The sequence below is a fragment of the Pseudonaja textilis genome, chromosome 4 (genome assembly GCF_049901715.1).
Source record: "Pseudonaja textilis isolate UNSWEBS1 chromosome 4, rPseTex1.2, whole genome shotgun sequence".
Taxonomy (NCBI): Eukaryota; Metazoa; Chordata; class Lepidosauria; order Squamata; family Elapidae; genus Pseudonaja; species Pseudonaja textilis.
The window spans coordinates 64,100,098-64,118,435 of NC_141993.1; the positions used below are offsets into that span (position 1 = coordinate 64,100,098).

The window sequence follows — 18,338 nt, forward strand, 5'->3', positions numbered from 1 at the left end:
ATTATAAATCTGCAGGCACCACTAGATAGCAGCAAAGGGTAATGTTTTCTGCATTTCCTTCCTGCAGATCATCATTGTCCAAATGTTGCTGCTGCATGTATGTGCTATCATGGCTAAGTTGAAGCTATGGCACAAGATACAGGCAGTGATGGGAAGTCTACCTGGCCTACCTTAACCAAAATGATGCCATTGTTTTAATTCACAGTCCTATAAAGCCTATCTAGTGTTATTTGTCTGCTTGTTTAAGCATCATATATCAAACTCTTTATTCCCCGCCCCCCCCAAGAGTGAGGAAGTCATTATCTTCTCTCCTCACACACCCATCTAGAGAGTTGCAACTGTTGGGAAATACAAAATTATGTCATCATGGCATCATCACAGATTTCAGCAATGATTTGTATGCGAGACTAACTGTTCATTGATGACCAAGCACCAATTCTCCATTGTAACAATTCAGATTTTGTTTTGTGGCAAAATAGATAAATGCCCAGTACACTGAAATTATGGGGGGAGAGAACTAGCATTTTAATGATAATAGTGGTTACCTTTCTGTGATTTTTTTTAAAATTGTTCTTTGGCAAAAGAAGCTAGCATTGACTGATGGTTTCTGACTTCTGCTGGTCAGTTACAACAATGTCACTGCTCTGGTATAGTTTGCACTGGAGATCAGATTCCTTGCTGACTTTTTAAAAATTCCTGAAAACAGAACTATTCTTGAGATATCCTTTGAACTTCATATTTATCCATTTTTTTCTTTCTTGTTCTTGTTTGTTTTTTACTGGGCTTCACTGGAGATTGCTATGATCTTCTTATGTTTTAATTGTACCACAGATGTTTTACTTTGTATGTATTGAAGGTATACATTGTATATAAGTAACAGAGAGTGATTAGCTTGTGATAGGGTATGAGGACCATAAGTAACTTAGCATTTGATCTTGTTGATTTTAAAATCTCTTCTTTGTTTAAACAGATGACCATCATGTCTCACTTAAAGGATCTTAAAGATGACTTCCACAGTGACACCGTCCTTTCCATATTAAATGAACAACGCATTCGGGGCATTTTATGTGATGTCACCATAATCGTAGAAGACACCAAATTCAAAGCCCATAGTAATGTCCTGGCTGCTTCAAGCCTTTATTTCAAAAATATATTTTTGAGTCATACCATATGCATTTCTGGACATGTATTGGAACTCGATGGCCTCAAGGCTGAAGTGTTCACAGAGATACTTAATTACATCTACAGTTCTACAGTCATTGTTAAAAAACAAGAGTCTGTTGTGGATCTTGCAGCTGCTGGCAAAAAATTGGGAATATCTTTTTTAGAAGAACTTACAGAAAAGAGCCTTTCCGGTTCCCCTTGTCTGTATTCATTTTGCAATACTGAAAAAAATGATGTGAAAGAAGAAAAAAGACAAGAAGACTCAGCCATTACAAATGGACCAAGAATCACAAATGCATACTCAATTTTTGAAACTGAAAATAGTAATAATTTGTTTTCTCCTCTTGATCTGAGGGCAAGTTTTAAAAAAATGCCTGAAACAAATAAAGTATCCAATAGTGATCTGGACAGGACTGGTGCATGCAAAGAGGTTGAGAGAGCCAGCACATTAGCTGAACATTCCTATGCTGTTACAACAGGTTGCAACACTTCGCAACAAAATTCCTTTTATCATGAAAATACTCCACTTTATAAAACAGGTGAAGATTGTTCTGAAGCTGCTGAGTCAGTGCCTCTAGTTAAATCAGCAACACAGTCATATAATGCACCAAAGGCAAGATTTAACTCCAAGATCACAGATGTTCCTACTGTAAAGATATCAGCCCACAAGGGAAGCAGTTCAGAGACTCCCCATAAAGTCAAAAATGATCACAGCCATTCTTTTCAAAAATCCCAGCCGAATAAAACCAATATACTCTCTTCTAAGGAAGACATAAATAAATCTGATAACTTTTCTGGCTCAATAGCCAGGGACATTCCACCTTCTTATAACTGCAGCTGTTGTACTAAATCATTTAATGATAAAACTCAGTTAAGTACTCATCTTAAACTTCATTCTCATTCTCAAGAGACTTCACTTTGCAAATATTGTAGCAAACAGTTTGAAAAAATTGCTGGACTAGAGACGCATGAACAAGCATGTAGGGGTCTGAACAATTTTTGTGTTGAAAATGAAAATGAGCAGAATAGTCTGGATAATTTTGTTCCTTCAAATGAAAAAACTGGCACCTTGTATGTAAGCTCGGAGCCCACAGAAACTGAAAATGAGTTTACTGATTATCCTGCCACAAATGGTGCAATGCCAGAAACAGACCATTTCGTTAAAGTTGTTGGTGGACAGATACTTTATACTTGCAGTGTTTGTAAACGTACCTATGTTACCTTGTCTAGCCTCCGAAGACATTCAAATGTTCATTCTTGGAGAAGAACTTATCCTTGCCATTACTGCAACAAAGTGTTTGCATTAGCAGAGTACCGTACCAGACACGAAATCTGGCACACAGGTGAAAGGCGATACCAATGTATCTTCTGTCTTGAAACCTTTATGACATACTATATACTCAAGAACCATCAGAAATCTTTTCATGCAATTGATCACCGACTTGATGTAAACAAGAAAACAGCTAATGGTGGCTTGAAACCAAATGTATATCCTTACAAGCTTTATAGGCTTTTGCCTATGAAATGTAAAAGGGCACCATATAAAAGTTACGGAACCTCATCCTATGAAAGTGTACAAGTTAATGAAGTTCCATCTAGCACCTGTGTTATTCAAAATACTGTCACTTCTGAACTGGCATCCTTGAATTTTGAACACAACATGTTGCCAAGTTCCAGTATTTCTCTGGATAGTCCTTCATGCGGTGATGCTACAGCAACATCTGAAAATCCTCCAAATGTTTCTTCCTGGAAAATTTCATCAAGGACAGATCTTAACAATAATACTCCCACTAACAGAAGGACATTATCTTCTGTAGAGGATTCTAGTCCCGGGGAATATGATTCCGCTTGTCAAACGATTAGTAGTAGCAATCCCCATGAGAATTCAACCTCTGTGATTAGCTATAACAATTCAGCATCTTCTGTTATAGTGCATAGTGGAAGAGTTTCATCTGTGATAATGCACAGTAATGCTATCAATGCAGTAGGAAGAAGTGATAAGGGGACTTCGGATATTACAATCAGTCAAGTAGCCAGCAATGATCTTATACATGAGTCAGACAATGGCAATAGTAGAACAAAAAGCAATAAAGAAAAGAAAAAGGTGCCTCTACATGACAGAGAAGTAACTTCAAAGGAGGTAAAATATACAACGAATACAGGGATAGCTTCTAACACACCTACACATATCTTTGAAACTTCAGGTAAGACTGAAACTTATATCGCAAAACCTGCACTGCCAGGAACATCATCTGATAGCAATGTTGCTCCTCTTTGTCAAATAACAGTTAAAATTGGAAATGAAGCTATTGTGAAAAGACATATTTTGGGGTCCAAATTGTTTTACAAAAAAGGCAGAAGATCTAAATATGAATCCAAAGGTGACCAGACAGTTCAGGTTGCAGAACGGGAAAAGAGAGAGAGAAGCCTGTCTCGAGTTTGTGCATCAGACTACATTGAGAGTGAAATGGGTGATGATGTCAGTGACCATGACTCTAATGATAAACCTTGGCGGCCATATTACAATTACAAACCAAAAAAGAAATCTAAACAACTAAGAAAAATGAGAAAAGCAAAATGGAGAGAGAAATACAGGAGCAGAAATTCCTGTCAGGAAAGTGAGAAGGCCTATGTCACCACTTACGCTCTTAGGAATATTCCTGAAGAGAAGGTCGGTAATCAAGAAGAGAAAATGCCAGATCTTAACTGTAAGCTCTGTGAAAGGGAGAACCCTTCTACAGCAATATCCCATGATCACTCACACCAGGAGACCACAGAGTCTAAGTCTTTCACTTGTGATTTATGCCAAAAGCACTTCCAGAGCTCTTCTACCCTAAGGATGCATAAGAGATGTCATACGGGGGAGAAGCCCTACCTTTGCAAAACCTGCGGGAAAAGTTTTTCAATCTCCAGCAATTTACAGAAACATGAACGCACCCATTCTGCTGTCAAGGATTTCATCTGTCAACACTGTAACAAAGCATTCACACTCAACGAAACACTCAAAATACACGAGAGAATCCATACAGGAGAAAAGCGCTACCACTGTCAGTTTTGTTTTCAGAGCTTCTTATACCTTTCCACCAAAAGGAATCATGAGCAAAGGCATAAGCGTGAGCACACTGGAAAAGGCCATGCATGTTTTCAGTGCCCCAAGGTTTGTAAGACGGCAGCTGCTCTTGGGATGCACCAGAAGAAGCATTTGTTTAAACCACCCAAGCAAGAGGACAGAAAAGATGGTTTGCTTAATGAAAGCTCAAAATCATGTAAAAGTCAACATTTCTTTGATTCAGAGAAACAGGAAACAGCTAAACCTCTGTTAACTAAATGCGTAACTGATGCAGAGAGTTACAGGGCCAGTAATATTCAGAATACTGGATTTGATGCTGGATTCTGAGTAAGAAAAGGGTGCAGCAACAAAGAAAATAGAAAGTTGAAGGGCCATAAATGCAAGTAATTAATGCAAAAAAAAATTTCCAAATTTATGGAAGTTCTTAAAACTTGAGATATATATTTTTCACATAAATATATTGCATACTTTACATTTTAAATATGCCATAAAAAACAAGATTTGGAAACTATAGTGAAGCTAATGAAGCCTAAAAAAGTAAAGGAGATATTAGTATCGCTCAGAAGAAAGTTTATGTAAAAAAGAATATGCTTAACTGAAATGTTTAAAAGGACATTATAAAGAATTTACTGTTGAACTGGAAATATGCCTAACTTGTTAACGATATCTATCATTTTGGCAAACTAAAAAAGTGATATCTATTGAGTGATATCTATTCAGAACATAGTACAGTTAAAGTGTTTTCTGCTAATAGAAATTACATTCTATCTTTCTAACTATTTGTTCAAAGATCATCACTGTTTCAAAAAAATAATTTAGCCCTAGTTTAATGTATACACAATAAGCATCTGGTTAAGATTCTAGCATTTGTTAGAATCACTCACCTATTCTGAAGTCTGAATATGCTGTTACAGAGCAATTTTGTAAGAGGTTATGATTGGTTCGTCACACAATCAGCCAGATGTATTATTATAATAAATATTTATATTATTAACATGTACCACAATGTGTCATGAGCTCATTAAATATTAGTACTATCAAATTTGCAGAGTGATGTACAAGTTTAAATTAAAGCATTATGCCTCATTCCTTCATGAGCATAGTTAGTTACACACATGGAATAAGATCTCTATCTTATTGAAGAGACTTTTCTTACCATTAGTCTGTGTCTCCACAAGCATCAGAGCACTCAGACCATCAATTCAATGCCCATGTGCCCATGCTCTATACAGTGATTTCTCCTCATTGACTTGGCGTGACTTGTCCTGAGAAGAAATAATCTGCAAGAATCCAGTACAGGAACAGGTAGCTGGATACAATTTCTTCATGAGATCTTCCTAAAACTTACACCTGACGTTTCAGAGTGTTTGCCACTAAATATACATTTAAGACCCAAAAAGAAGGGTGGGGAAGAGGCACCACTGATCCTATTGTAGGTATACTATTGCACTCATGAGTGTGAAGATAGTTTTGGTACCTTGATTTAATCCAAGACCAATATTACCATATTTGGATTTATTGAATTGTATTCCAAGTTAGATAGTCATCCAGCTAGTTTGTGTAATGTACTGTAGAATTTAGACACGCCAATCCTAACCTCAAGGATGTGTAGAACTGAATAATGTGGGTTTTCAGTATTACTTAATATTTTCTTTTCGCATACTTAATGGGCACACTGTGCACTGGGCACCTCTCTCTCCTAATACATTAATAATAATGCGACCAATCATAATATACTGAATATTTTACTGTTAAAAATTAGGACTGTTGTAAAAATGCATCATTACCTAGAAAGGGATCAAATTTTCATAGAAATTTTGATAATTCTACATAAGGTAGTTCTCCTGTAAGCTTTTTGTAAAGTTCTTGTTACCATCTCCTCTGCTGATATTTCTTAGCTATGTCTAAAGAGTTATCTGCATTATATTAAGAGAAATTTTGCTACCCAACAGGCCGTATAAATGTCAAACTGAAAAAAAGAATAATCTCATCTGAAGAGATGAAATGTTTCTAAGCCATCCTTTTATACTGTAGTGGTAACTCTTTCAATCTAATGCATCATGTTTGGTTTGCATCCTCTATTCACAGCTTTGTACCAACCAGGAAGATAATCAAATATACCTGAAAGGCTTTTGGTTATTGTTTTTTTCCTTCCTTCCTTCCTTCCTTCCTTCCTTCCTTCCTTCCTTCCTTCCTTCCTTCCTCCTTCCTTCCTTTCCTTTCTTCCTTCCTTTTCTTTCTTTCTCTTTCTTTTTTAATGGGATAGGTTTTTTTCATCTGAAATTAACATTCTTCAAATAAAGAAGTCTCCAGGCTTTGTTGATCAACTATATGTTTATGTGAATTGATCAAGCTAGACAACTGACATATATTAACAAGAAGAAGTATATGATCAAACTGATATTGGAAAAAAAGCAAAGTTTTAAAGAAAACTATTCTGAATTAGTTACTTTATTAGGCATGTGGTGACTAAAGAAAAGAGAACTCCGAATCAATGAAAATTAGAGTGAAACCCCAATTTAACGTACCAACCAGAGGGTATGGATGCCCAATTCTGTGTCCATTAAATCACAAATTAATTATTCACAGCAACTTATACAATTTCCATATTATATTATGCAAATGAGATAAAATACATTTTAATTTTGCATACAATATAAGACAAATTTTATAAATTGTCACAAATGATGAAAAACTGATATAACTTTGTCTCATTCAGACTATTTTGAATACAGTTGACTTGCCTGTTATTTTGGAGAACGTTTTGGACCAAAATGTGGTCTACTGCATCTAAAATCCTCTAAATAGTGGTCCTTTAAGTTTTCTCTGTAAAACATATCCACTGTTAGCGGTCTGAGAATGTAGAAAACTGCACATATTTTATTATAGCAAAAGTATCATTTAAAGAATATTCTATTTGATACATCTAATTTTGGCCTTTTTTGCTCACATTTCCACATTATATAACACAATTATGATAATATATTTATTCTTAATTGTCTAATGTCATTTTGCACATAATTAAATAGAACATATCCCTCACAATATAAGCACTGAAAAAGATCTAACTATATACATGAAACATTTTTGATGTGAAAGTCTTAGAAAATTACTTAGAAAATTTAGAAAAAAAACTTAGAAAATTACTATGAGCTGTTTAAAATAAGTACTTTATGAGACTTTGTAAAACAATATTATCTCAATAATTCTAGACCAAAGCCAACATTGGTTAAGATTTATATGTAGTCATAATTGTACAAATATTTTCTATAACTGTTTAATTCATATGGAAATAGCTTCTGTCACATTTGAGGGCTTTGTATATTTTGATAAAAACATGCTAACTTTGTAATTCTGCCTGTTTATAGAAAACAATTTTAATATGACAATATGTTTATAATTCATTACTGGAATTTTATTGATCAGCATAATGGACAAGTATTACAACAAACATAGAATTAAAGCAAATATAATTGTTAAGGACAACGTTTATTACATAATGGCATATGCATTTTGTTTTAATAGAACTATTAAAAACTGGCATTCACAACTATTAAGAGAATCAAACTTTTTTCCCTCAACAAAATATTATGACTTCATCAAAAGAGCCAAATTTTTTCATTCATTCTGTCTTATCCCTTCTTTCTGCAATTTATCATACCACTTAAAGAATACAATGTCATGCAATAATTACATAATTGTGCTAAATTATTTTGACAGCAATTGGTTGATAAGCTTACTTGAAATTCATCCTAAAACCTCAGAAAACCAAAAGTATAGTTGTTCAATGATTCAGATTTTATCAAAGCTTTATATACCAATTTGAAAATCACCCACAATGCAAATATGATCATACAACTTACATGTCAATTTTAGAAAAAAGTTAAATGATCACTTTTTTGCAAAAACATAATCTAAGAAACACAAAAAACAAACTGGTGGGTGTGAAGGCGGGTGGGAACCAAGGATTATGAAACTAAACACTAAATACATTGGCATCTCTGGGAATTTGCGTCACAGACGATACTTTACAAACCACCATGACTGGATTTAGTCAATACATGCCCAAATCCAACAAACAGACTGCACTGTGGCTTAGGTTAATGCCTATGCTCAACCTATGAACAATATGTATTTTATTCCATGTGTGTGTGCAATCTGTACGGTGCCACTACCATACTAGGAACTCCTTGGATTACAACAAGAAGTTACTCCTTGAAACTTTCTGAGATCCTTCACTGCCATAAAATGGAATTCAGTATATAGAGCTCCTAATTTTTTTTAAAAAAAAAACTTTTTAAAATTATTATAGTTCAATATGGAGAGTTCCCCCCCATGACTCAACAGAATAAGGAACAATGAATAAGGGAATGAAATCTCTTTCCATATCAGAGCTTCAGGAGTTCAGTTCTAGGATGCCAGTTGCTAAACCAATTAACAGCCTATTACTCTTTTGGAGTAATTGTTCTTGGACTTTAGCTGCTCTCCCACCAAGGCTATTTGCTTGTCTCATAATTCCTGCTCCACAAGTAGTATGACAGGAATATTGTATACCAAAATAAGAAACAGGTTAGTGTACACACTGGCTAAGTTGTACTCTTACATAATATATAAATCACTTATTTTTTCTGAAACCAATTCTCTGATTCAAAATCATTTTTAAATGTCAGGAATAAAAGAAGTTTAGTCCAAGAACATTTGGACACACTATAAATTTTCAGTCTTGATGTATGTAAATCTACTTCTATGATCTAAAAATGAACAAAAATAACTCTTATTTAGCATTAATACTTTTCATGACCAGCCACTACGGTTCAGCTTCCCATGTTCAAGATTAGCATGTTAAAGTGTATGTTAGTATGCTTCTAGAAACAGATGGAAACCATACTGCACATATTGTATTTTTTGTAGCATAGGATATAAATGCTTAAGATTGCTAATTAGAATAAATTCTAGGAAATACTGAGTAGTAACTAATACCAAAATTGCTGGCATTACTTCAAAATAATCCACTTTATTCAGTTATATCCTATTAAATTTTTTTGCTGTTTTTATTAGTTCCTTTTCTACAGTGAGTTACATCCGAAAGTTACATATCCATCTGTACTCAGTGTTCTAAAACCTTCCGTTTTTACATCCACCTACTCCTTCTTGCTAAAAATATATTTTCAAAAAAACATTTTTCTTTTTAAAAAAATCACACAGTATTAATTTGAAACTCATTCAAAGCAAGCAACACATATGTTGTAACTTTCAGCCTCTTTCTGGGTTTCTGGTTGCAAATTAGTAAAAGATAAATGGAAATGACAGGAGGCTAAGTTAGAAATTAAACATTATAGGTTATTAGTTATGAAGCAAAAAGCAAACCACAGTATGGCAAAGTATGTTATATGTGAAAATAGCCCTGTAGATTTTGCATTTGATGTTTCTTTTCACTCCACATCTACTTTAGGTGATATAACTGAAATTAAATTAAAGAAAATTTAGTACCTTACCTTACTGATGCCTAGTGCCTTACTGAAATAATTTCCTTTTTCTATCATTCTAAATGCATTTCTGTTGGTTGTGACAGTACATTTCTGAAAGAGAAAATCTCATTGATTATATTGAAATGCATTTTCTTCAACTTTAGATTCCTTTATTAATTTGCCCTGAATAAATTTGTCTGAAATATGATCTATAGAAATGTAGAAAACTGTTCCATTCTATATTATTAATCATTGCTAGAAATCAAGCAGGACAGAGGAAAGAAAAAGATAATTATAGTGACATTGTTATTTCTAAAAAGGAATTTTCATTCAAAAGCCCATTTTAGTGCCAACAATTGTGCTCACTCTTACAATTAAAAATGGATTTTATTCAACCTAATACTTATATCAGAAGCCATTGTGGTTTATAAGCTATACTTTACTTTTGCTATGTAAATTCAACAATTTCTTCAATAAACCATGATTAAGCCAACCACGGCTTAGTATAGTTGAAAATACTCACAGAAAGGCTGTGATAAAAACCTGGTCAGACAGCTGGAGAAATACATACTATTTCATCACATAATTTTCCTTGCATTGTTACATTATATGAACACAAATAATGGTTCACTAAACCATGGTTATACAGTTCCAAAAAATCAGTTCTCATATTCACAATAAGCCATGGGTTGGCACAATATATGAATCAGCAATTTAATATATCGAGGCTTTTTTAGAGCTTAAAAAATATGCAACTCTAATGATACAGGGATGTCTACAGAGAAGGGTCAAAAAGGCAAGATGGCAGCCACCAGAGTATGATCGAAGAGGTCCCTACAATGGCCACATCTTGACCTTTTTGATCCTATGTTATAAACACTTGTTTATGTACAGGAAGCTACAGTTAAAACTCCCACTGAAAAGCAAAATTTTGAGGAATCTTTAATAAAGCAATGTCAATTTTCATAGAGCAATTTTTGTATTTTACCTCCATGTCTATGAAGTACATTTACCATATCTGGGCTGCAAATTTCAGTGCATCCACAAGATGGCCACAAAAAATTACTGAAACAACTAATTCATAGCCCTAATCTGGTTGCTTTTATGAATATTTCCAGTCCAGGCATGGTGGCTTATGTACCATCAAGATTTTCTTCATGATTATCAGTCCCTAACCTGTTCTTTCAAGTTTTTCAACAATATGCTCATTGTCAATGTTACTGAGTCCATCCATCTTGCTGATGGTGATCCCAAATTTTCAAATTTAAAAAGTAATAACTTGGATTTAAATAACTAGATGCCACTCAAAAATCTTTGGTAACCAGAAAAATCAATGCTGCTGTACTTGTAACATTCTATTACAATTACATGATACATTTAATTACAACTAAATAATAAATTTAGTTAGATATTTGCTCATTTAAGATACTTTAAAGAAAATTTTTAATTATTTCTTTCTTGAAAAACCCAGATAGCTGGGTCTTCACATAAAGTACCCAAAGTAGGAAAATTTGAGCCTGAGTGCAGACAGTTAGTGTGAGTTTTTTTAATAATCCAATCAACAGCACTTTTCCTCTCAGGCACCTAATCACAACACAGACATGTCTGGCAAATAATTTTGCTGCCTCCATGATACCAATTTCATCTCATTCCCAGTCTGACTTCATTTTTAGATGTACTAATGTTAAAATAGTACTGAATCTCTCTCCTTATTTCAGCATTATTTGTCTCCAGAAACATCTGTCCAACTTCATTACCCAGAATCAGCCAAGTGGAAGGACCTGTAAAGGAAATATACCAGTTCAGCAAAGAGCCTGTATATTTCTCCGACTGGGGGCTGGCAATTTGGACTTAGGCAGCTAGTCCATCATAGTGATTAAGGTAGCAGGCTGGATCTTGGGAGACCGCAAATTCTAATCCCAACTCAGGCATGAAACCAACAGAATGACTATGGGCCAGTCACTCTCAGCCCTAGAAAGCAAACCACTTCCGAAGTCTGCCAAGTAAACGCAGGGACTTTTCCATATGTATACCGGTACCATGACGATGGAAGATTATAAAAACGCACGAGGCTCTCTCTCTCTATATATTTGGCCTTAACTGAACAAGGGAAACGACCCATCATTAATATAGAAATGCCCAACTAAGAGCCTCGCGCGTTTTTATAACCTTCCATCGTCATGGTACCGGTATGTACCAGCCTTTGCCGAAAGAGCCGCTCCCCCCTCCCGGTTTCTTCAAAACTGCTTCCATTTTCCAAATCAACATTGGCTTCAATATGCAAAGCACACAGCGCGGTTTAGATCTGCCTGTGACGCTGCGCCCGCATCAGACTGAGTAACGGCTGACAGTTCCGGCCGCCCTGACTTTCTTTTAGACACGCCTAACGGAAAAGCTAAAGCAGCCCTGCCTTCTCCAAAGGGCAGACTCTGATAACCCCCGAATCCGGCCGCTCCACTTTGCCGGGGAAAGGAAACCCGAAAGAGCACGCATGCGCGCGCGGCAGCCGTGCCCTGCCGCCCGCCCTCGAGCTTCTAACCAATGGCAGAAGAGAAGGGGGCCGAGAGCGGTGGGCGTGGCTGCGGTGGTTCGGGCTCTGCCCCTCAGTACCGCGACAGGGTAGGTCTACGCAGTTTTGTACACAGTCCGAGTGCGTCGGGGCGCGTGCGGAAGCCGTTTGGCCTTTCTCTTGGCCGCGCGGCGGGTGGCCCCCGGCTATGGCTGCTGGCGAGGGTGGCGACGAAGAGGTGCGAGTGCTGCAGACTCTCCGCGGAAAGATTTGTGAGTCACTGGGGAGGGTGGACTATCCGCACCCGCTTGTGTGTGTGTGTGTATACACATGTGTGCGTGTATGTATGTATATGTGTACAAGTCGGTGGCCAGAGAGAGCGAACGAGAGGGGCAGAAAGAGAGGGGAGTACGTGTGAGGGCGGAGGTCGGAGACGAGGCGGCAGAGCCGGAAGGAAGTGCCTGTGCCTTGAAGCGGCCTCACTGACTCATCCGCCCCAGCCCTCCAACCCCTGCTGCTTCCCCGGGTGCTTTCGGCGGGTGTGTTGCCTGTGTGTAGGAGTAGATTAGTCCGCCTCATGGCGAAAAAAAGCTACAGGCAGTCGGGGTGGAATATCTGTAATGCAGTAATTGTGATTAATTGACTTGTTGCTGTCCCTTCTGGTTTTGATAGGTTGCTTTTTACTCCTCTTATTGGAGGGGATTTTTATAAGCCACTCCGAAGATTGCATGGATTAAACTCTCTGGAAAATAAAAATAAATACTAGGAAAGTGTAGTGAGAGAAATCAATACACGCGTGCACCCCTATCAAAAAGGGAGAGGAGGGACTGAAGGTTGAGAGAAAGTAAAAAGAAAATAGAAGGGACTTCCAAAAGGAAGATTTTTGCACAGGGATAGATGATGTGTGGGTATAACATGACTTTTTAGCTGGGAACCTCGAGGCTTGTAATCCATTAGGATCTGAGAGCATCAGGGTGGGAAAAGCTGGCATATTAAGTAAATGGGATATTTGTAAGTTTTGGAACCACTAACTATTTGGTAAAAGGGATGCATAAGTCAAGCAAGGCAGTCCAATTTTTTTCTTGCCTGAAGCTAACTGTTACTTGAAAGTGTTTATTACATGTTACATTTGATGCTTGTTTCCCAATTCTGACTTTATGTGGAAACTTCTGTGTGGTAACACTTAATGTTTTAAGTGAAATTTAATTTGGCTGTATAGGTAGGCTTATATGACAAATCCTTGACATTTCTATTCATAAGTAAGTTTAAGAGGATTAATTATGCTAACCTATTGAACGACAAATTGTATTTTGATAGATTTAAAAATAACATTTAAGGCTTAAAAGTAAAATACCAAAGAGTACTTTCTAACAAATCCTATATAACTTTAACATCCTAGGTTGTATCATGTCAAAACAATATTTGGCACCTAGAGTCCATTGCTATCACCTGATCTTTATAATAGGTTACAAGTGGCTGTGATAGGAGAGAAATGAAATAAAGCTGTAACTAGTCTTGCAAGCCAACTGCATTTCTAATAGTATAACAAGATATCCTTGATCACACATTAAATGCCAAGAGAAACTACTGATTTAAATTGAGCTTACCATTGATAAGTCTTCATGTATTTGGTAAATGGTGTACATCTGATTGAATGGATGTTGCCGCCACTACAATAGAGTTTAAATCATATTTTTATATGTAAGAAACTTTATGTACACATATATAGAAATGCAGCTCCAGGTCTTAGAAATTATTGGAACAACCATAAATGAAAAACACAAGTGCATATCAAAATTTGAAAATGAATATACGACATATACAGTATAATTCCATGTTTAACAACCTTTGGCTTATTGATCAATGAATTAATAAATGAATTATCATAGTTCAAAATGTATCTTGTTCTGAAACTTGTAGAAATCATATTTTTATTTACGCACTCCAAATTTAATTTATAGCTTGGAATAGAAGTATCGTTTTCCCTGTTTTCACTCCAATTCTTAGATATTTTTAACCTTTGAGAAAAGAATACAAAATAATGCAGATATTCGTTCCTTGCCTACCAAGAAAGATCTCTGAGGTGAAGGAATTAGACCAATTAAAATGCCTATGCAATGGTTTAGTTCAAAGGATTTGACTAATGATTTTAGCAATTCATAATAATTAGCTTCTCTAACATCTTACCTGTTGCTTGAATAGTTATTACTGTAACCATGACATTTTAATGAAAATGTTAGCATTTATAGATTTTAATTTCTAAAAAGTTGTTCTGGATGAAATTGAGATTTGTTTGAAAGCAACCTTTTTCAAGGGGGAAATATTTTGTTATTTGCATGTAGTTTATTAGGATATTTTATAAATGACCATAGTATGGGAGGAGAGTATTATATTTATTATTAAACTTGATATAACAGTGGCTATCAAAATGGGTTGAAAGTTAATATGATGTTGCTGGCAAATATAATAATGGGGCATCTTAACTTGATAGAAAACGTAAGATAGTCTGAGATATAAGGAATAGAAAAGTGATAATGTTATGAGTCAATTTTAGGGTAACCGGAACAAACAGGATGTAGTGGTTTTGTTGAAATGGGAGGAACTGAAGTACTTTCATGTAAGTCAAATGTAACCCATTTCCTTTCTCACACATTTGAAATAATTGCAAGAAAATGTTTTCAATGAAAATGTATTTTGCAATGTAGTCTTTTGTTCTAGATTTGGTTTAAAACACGCCTGCTTTCAAAATCTTTACTATTTACAGTGTATATTACACTTTCAAAATAGCCAGTGGTATTTGATTTTATCTCAAATTTCTGTGCTGTATCAGTTTCTCACTGAGATGCCAGAGTTTTAAGGAATAAGAACCTGTGATTAAAGCATATCCCAATTCCTACAAATAAATTTTTAGAACTATTGAATTTCACTCTGCTTATGTGTTTAATAAAAATTAGTGAAATAGTATATGTATATATATGCTTTTGGGCTTTGGAATATATTTATACATGTCTGATATTGGATAACCAAAGAATTTATATTTCAACATGCTTTGCATGCTAATAATATGATACTTTTAAAAGGTATTCTTTTTCTGTTTCTGTTAGTATTTGTTAGTGTAACAATGTAGATTTGAAGGGAGAAATGAGATATGGTGTCTTCACTATCAAAACATGCCTTGCTCTGACCATACAAGCCCAAGAAGAAGCATTTTTAAACGATTTGCTTAATTCATCCTGCATGTGTCATTTAATTTTCCCCCCAAGTTGAATTCAGATTGCTATAGATCCCTAGTATTTGTATAGTGTTTTTGTAATGTTTTTAGATAATAAGGTTATTGAGATAATAGGTTGTTTTTTAAATACCTCTAATAAATTAGGGTTACCTTAGTAGTAGATCTCTTAATATAGGGCTGTACACTTGTCCTTAAAGTAGATTTCTGACAGGTTTACTTCTCAAAATAGTTGAAATATGAACGAACATTAGGTGAGATTTGTATGAGATTAAAATATAATGTATAGTTAGGCTAAATTAAATGGAGTTCTATGATGTGTCCATGTGCATTTTTCTCAATCTTGTGACTTTCTTATGTGTTTCCTAATCATACAGGCTGGGATTTATGGAAATTGTGTTTCACCACAAGAATTCCAAAATTGTGGTAGACTTTTATAGCAGTACATATCATAATAATGTTTATTGGCTACTTACTTCAGTCTGCTATTATTTTTTTAACATGATGAGAATAAAGGCACATCAACATTTCATTTGTAAATTGATTGTACCATGATTTTCTTCTACACTGAATTAAAAATATTTTATTTTGTCATTAGGTCAAGCCAAAAACTTAGTGCCATATTTAGGACCAAATAAAATGAGAGACTGCTTTTGTACAATCAATTTGGATCAAGAAGAGGTGTTTCGTACTCAAGTGGTGGAAAAATCTTTAAGGTGAGATTCTAATCATGATGTCAGCCTTACTAAAAGTAAACTTTAGTTAGAAAGCAAACCTTAGTTAAGTTAGAAAATTGAAGGGGTATTTTATTCATTATATTTATCTATAGTATTAACATGTTGGTTGACTAAATAATATATCAGTGTAGCAGATGTTCATCAGAGCTCTGCTTGTTATATTGTGTTTCTATTAATTGGAACTGAGGATATAGAAGGAATGGAAATGTGCAAAAATTGTTGATCCAGGAACAGTCTTGGACAATTCAATTTCAGAGTTGGCTTGGTAGATTCTAGAAGTAAATCATGAATTATAAGGGTTGGAAGGAAGCTTTGAGTTAGAATAATAGCATCTAGCTTCCTTAGTCCACATCTCTGGAAGATGACAATCAAGCCTCGGTGTAAGAATAAACCACTTCCTAAGGCAAGCCTGTTCCACTGCTAAACATCTGTTAATGTAAATATTTTTCTTGATGTCCAATTGAAGTCGTCTTTGTAATTTAAAAACATAATTTCTTGCCCACTAATGCAGCACAGAACAAGGCTTCAGTTATTTGGAAACAGCTGTCCTATCTTCCCACAGGCATTTCTAGTTCATACTAAACATATTCAGCATCTCTAACTAGGATATTGCCACAATGGAAAAACAGTATCAGGGCAACTGAATCCTATCAATGCTGGCGGACTATTGCTGGACACTACAGCAAAATGCATTGGACTCTGAGTAAACGAAAATCAGCAAAACACTTTTGGCTTGATATCAGAAACATGCAATTAAAAAAATAAGAGTTAATTTCATATTTCTCAAGATTCCCATGTACTGCAGTAATTCTGAAATTGTATTTGTGTTCAGTTTGAAAAGATCATAATCACTTCAGGAGCAAAACCTGGATAAAACTTTGTATTTCCAGAGTAATCTTTTTGTTCACACTGTTGGTCAAGCCTACTGACCCAGTAAGACACTCAGATTCTTTTTGCATTTTCTATTGCTCAGTATGATCTTGCCCATTCTACATATGCATTTAATTTTTCCTATGTAAATAAAGGACGTATTTATGCTTCCTAATGCGTGGTCTAGTTGTTTTCAGTCAGTTGTTCCAACTGTTAAGATTCTTGAATTTTGACTGCCCTATACAATGTTTATTATTCTTCCCCCACCCGATCTTTGTCATATGTAAATTAGATCATATCTAATCACTCATCAATCAAATAAAATGCATTATATAGTACAGGGCTTAGAATGGAGCTCTGCTTTAATTTTCAGTTTATATAGCCATCTTGCATAAAGCTAATTTGGCATAGTAGAAATCAGGAGACTGGAGTACTAGGTCTCTCTTAGGCATGAAAACTGCCTCGATGATTGAGACCAGTCACTCTCAACCCAACCTACCTTTCACCTGCTCTTCTGGGATAAATAGGCAGAAGTATTCAGTATGGAGAGGAGAAAAAAGCAAAATAGAAAAATTTTGTCCTCTGCCCATTCCTGTTTTCATCCTATAGTCATCTTCTACATACCTCCTCCTTCCTCTTGCTTCTGACATCATTTAAAAAGGTTTTTTGTTCCTCAAATTCTTTTGCTCCCTATGCTATCACAATATTCTTTCTAAAATTATTTGCTAGTACGTTTCCTTGGTGATTGCACCTATTCTCCTTTTCCTAAATAATCCTTTTGATTCTTAGTTTTCTTAGTTTATGCTTCCACAACATTTTTTCTGTGACTTTTAAAAAATTTTTCATTGAACTAGAGGGCGAGTGTACATTCAGTACTGTCAGGCCCCAAGAACACATGTAAAATTACATCTATAGTTTTCTTTACTGTTCTTATAGACAGAATCTTGCAAACTGAAGTGACTATCTGCATAACTATATATATATATTCTGTGTACTGCTAGGGAGCAACTATTTGAAGTTCATTCCTACAGACCAAACTTCAAGTTCCATTGTCTCTCTGCCTTCTGGAAATCAGCCCTCCCTCCTTGGAATCCAGACTACAGTCCACCACAACTACCTTGCTTTGGAGACATTGTCAACCCTTTTCTATTTCCTTTGGCCCAAGGATTTCTATCCAAGGTGACCTACCCAGAATTTTTTTAAAACTTCCTCAAGTTGGCTCTCCTAAAATCTAATGTGTATGCACAACCATCTCCAGTTTTTCTTTCTGCTTGTTGGACTACTGCAAGCA

General features: G+C 35.4%; 2 protein-coding genes across 2 annotated transcripts in view; both read left to right on the forward strand.

The window, feature by feature from the left end:
- The window catches only part of ZBTB38 (zinc finger and BTB domain containing 38), a 39,662-nt gene extending 31,875 nt beyond the window's left edge, over positions 1–7,787 (forward strand). Inside the window, exon 3 of the mRNA XM_026701682.2 lies at positions 971–7,787. Coding sequence (XP_026557467.2) covers positions 971–4,561 — 3,591 coding nt within the window. The 3' untranslated portion in view covers positions 4,562–7,787. The remainder of the gene's footprint in view (positions 1–970) is intronic.
- Positions 7,788–12,272: 4,485 nt separating this feature from the next.
- RASA2 (RAS p21 protein activator 2) overlaps positions 12,273–18,338 on the forward strand; it is a 53,973-nt gene continuing 47,907 nt past the window's right edge. Inside the window, exons 1-2 of the mRNA XM_026701553.2 lie at positions 12,273–12,483; positions 16,039–16,156. Coding sequence (XP_026557338.1) covers positions 12,420–12,483; positions 16,039–16,156 — 182 coding nt within the window. The 5' untranslated portion in view covers positions 12,273–12,419. The remainder of the gene's footprint in view (positions 12,484–16,038; positions 16,157–18,338) is intronic.